This window comes from Carlito syrichta, unplaced genomic scaffold (assembly GCF_000164805.1).
Source record: "Carlito syrichta isolate Samal-C Ts95f unplaced genomic scaffold, Tarsius_syrichta-2.0.1 Scaffold309812, whole genome shotgun sequence".
NCBI lineage: Eukaryota > Metazoa > Chordata > Mammalia > Primates > Tarsiidae > Carlito > Carlito syrichta.
The window spans coordinates 508,860-512,308 of NW_007253908.1; the positions used below are offsets into that span (position 1 = coordinate 508,860).

General features: G+C 48.7%; 1 protein-coding gene across 2 annotated transcripts in view; it reads right to left on the bottom strand.

The window, feature by feature from the left end:
• The window catches only part of OCLN (occludin), a 47,183-nt gene that overhangs the window by 8,548 nt on the left and 35,186 nt on the right, over positions 1–3,449 (bottom strand). For both annotated transcript variants that reach the window (XM_008067889.1, XM_008067890.2), the window contains one exon: positions 1,096–1,311. In XM_008067889.1, the coding sequence (XP_008066080.1) occupies positions 1,096–1,311 (216 nt within the window). The remainder of the gene's footprint in view (positions 1–1,095; positions 1,312–3,449) is intronic.

Sequence of the window (3,449 nt, forward strand, 5' to 3'; positions counted from 1 at the left end):
AAAAAAAAAAAAAATGAGCCAGGCATGGTGGCACATGCCTGTAATCCCAGTTACTCGGGAGGCTGAGGTGGAAGGATCACCTGAACCCAGGAGGCTAAGGCTCCAGCCTGCCTCCCAGCCTAGGTGACAGAGTGAGACCCTGACTCAGAGGGAAAAAAAAATCATCAATGAATAGGGGATTTCATGCTATACATGCCCCACCCATCCTTCCCAAAACCATAAGAAGCAATGTTTTGATTAACCATCATTCACACCGCAAATGCTTCTGATGTGTGGCCTAGTCCACAAAATACTCCGGCATAAAAAGGCTCCACATCATACACGAGTATATTTGGTGATGGTGGACGAGAAAAAACTTAGGAACTTAACCACAACCTTGGGCTGAACACTGAATTGCCAAAGTTCTTCGGATTAAACTTTAAAAGAAACTCTGGTCTTATCACGAAAGCCTAACTTAAAAGTAACTGGTGGCCAGGAGCAGTGGCTCAGCCTGTAATCCCAGCACTGTGGGAGGCCAAGGTGAGAGGACTGCCTGAGCCCAGAGGTTCGAGACCAGCCTGGGCGACTTGGTGAAACCTGTCTCTACAATAAAACCAGAAAAACTAGCTGGACGTGGTAGCGTGCGTCTGTAGTTGCAGCTACTTGGAAGGCTAAAGCGGAAGGATAACCTGAGCCCAGCCAGTCGAGGCTGCAGTGGCCACGAGTGTGCCACTGCACTCCAGCCTGGGCGATAGAGCGAGACTCCAACACAAAAAGCAAAAACAAAAAAAAGGAACTGCTAAAAGAAAGTCATTGCATTGGTCTGGGAACTTTACAGTCAGGAAGACAAAGTTCCTCTATACTTGCATTTTATTTATTCGAAAGACCTTTCTTGGGTGACTGCTGGTACAAGTCAGAGCCCTGGCCAAGCCCACCAGCCACCTGTGGGAAGCTGCAAGTGTCAGGACAGGGTGAGTGCCAAACACCCTCCCTGCTTCAGGTCACCAAGCAAAGGTAGCAAGAAAAACACCAACATGAGCAAAAGCCTGTCTCCAGGCCTGGTTGGCAAAGAATGAAGTGACACCACTGACTGCTGGCACCATGATCACTCCGTACCTGACCCAGTCGTCCTCCAGCTCGTCGCAGGACTCGCCGCCAGTCGTGTAGTCTGTTTCGTAGTGGTCTGGCTCCATTCTCTTGGACTTTCCAGCTCTTCCCTTCACAGGCGCCCGCTTGGACGGCATCTCAAAGTTACCACTGTCGCTGTAGCGAGGTTGCCTGAAGTCGTCCACAGGGGACATCACTGGAAGCTCTCGAAGCACTTCTGGCACCCTGAGGAAAACAGGTGTCATTGTCCAGTGACAACTGGGTCCGCTGCAGCGCTTTGCCAGCGAACTGCAAGCACAGGCGGCAGCAGTAGCACACGCTGAGACATCCACATGAGGGGCACTCACACGAGGATGCCATTTGCTCAACACTGAGCAGATGTCTCATTTCCTGCATTCGGTTCGGCAGCATTTCAGAATCTTCTAGCACATATGAATAGCTTTAAGTTTCCAATTATAAGGGGGGCCCCTTTTGAAACCTAAGTAGGGCCTGGCTCGGAGGCTCAGCCTGTCATCCCAGCACTTTGGGAGGCTGAGGTGAGTGGATTGCCTGAGTCTGCGGGTTCGATATCAGCCCGGGCAACTTGGTGAGTCCTCGTCTCTGCGATAAATCAAAAATGAGTCGGGTGTGGTAGCGCGCACCTGTAGTTCTGGCTACTTAGAAGGGTGAGATGCAAGGACTGCCAGAGCCCAGTAGGTCGGCGCTGGGGTGGCTGTGAGTGTGCCACTGCACTCCAGTCTGGGCAACAGAGTAAGACTCCAACTCAAAAAAAGAAAAAGAAAAAGAAAAAAAAAACCTAAGTAGGCCGGGCGTGGTGGCTCACACCTGTAATCCCAGTGTCTTGGGAGACTGAGTCAGGAGGATTGCCTGAGCCCAGGATTTGGAGACCAGCCTGGGAAACATAAAGAGACCCTGTCTCTATTTATTGGGGGAGGGGGGAACCTTCTAAGTAAACTGGATCTCAGATTTCATTTTAGGAAGTACAGGCTGATCTGTAAGAGGTGTTTACCTGGCCTGTGCCAGGTACTGACTCTACAAAAGGCTGTCAGGAAAGTAAGGATGATGGCTCTAAGCTACAGGTTCTTCCAGTTTCGTGGCATGCTGCGTGGGAAGGAGAAAGCACACACACAGTTACTTTTGGAAGCTGACTCTCAGAGATAAGCTCTCAGTAATCTTATACTACCCTATGTCGATTCTCTTGTCAGGATAAAACCCTGTAAAACTAAAAAACGAAGCTAGACTAAAGCATGTACTCAGGATAATTTTGGAGGCTGTTAATCTCAAAGCCATGTAGAATGAATGGAAGGGTCACCATGACACTTCTTACTTTTTTCTAATGCAATTATTGAATGTTGCAGATTTTAAATTATGATATTCCTGCCATAAGTGAAAACGGAGCCTAACAGAGGAATAAAATACCAAGAGCTGTGGCACGTGGAGACGACTTCTGAGTAACAGAAATATAAAGTTTCACCTTCCTCTGCAGTCCAAGGGCAATTTCTTTCCAAGTATCAGCCCTGCAGTTCAAATCAACTATTAAACATGTCTGAAGCTGTTTTTAATTGCTACCAACTACAGAAACTATAATCTTGAGCTTTATCTGCCAGGTTTACTGTTTTCCAGGTGACCCAGAGCCGCTTTATTCTAACTGCGGTCAGAGTCTCAGAATTCTACTAACACGTAACTTCTTGTAGACCCCTAAAGCTTAGGGGTAGGTGTGTGTAGCTGGGGGAGGTGGTGGTACGTATTTCTTCCTTCAAAATTTATTCAGGTAATGTGGCTTTGTGTGCTGCGCTAATGCAACATCTAGCGGAGGGAAAATGTGACTTTCTTTGTGAGTCAATGATTAACATGTTCCTAGACACTCTGCCAAAAGTGCCAGGTACGATACCTCTGGCTTTGAGGTAGCAAAACAAAACCTTTAGAATGCAGTGAGTGGGTCTTTTTGAGGGGTGGGGCCAGAGAGGGGGGAAGCTAAAAGGCCAAATAAATCAGAATACATGCATCAATAAATAAAGCGAGCAGGTCTCTTGCCATAATTGCATGATACTCCTATCACTGATATTACACGTCTACCATGGAAGTTTCCCAGCACCCCTCTTCCAACACCTTTTAAAAACTAAACAGAGCCAGGCTCAGTGGCTCAGCCTGTCATCCCGCACCTTTGGGAGGCTGAGGTGAGTGGATTGCCTGAGCCCACGGGTTCGAGACCCGCCTGGGCAACTTGGCGAGACCTCATCTCTACAATTAATCAAAATGAGCCGGGTGTGGTAGTACGTGCCTGTGGTTCCAGCTACTCCAAGGCGGAGGCGGAAGGATCGCCGGAGCCCAGCAGGTCGAGGATGCGGTGGCCGGGAGCGCCC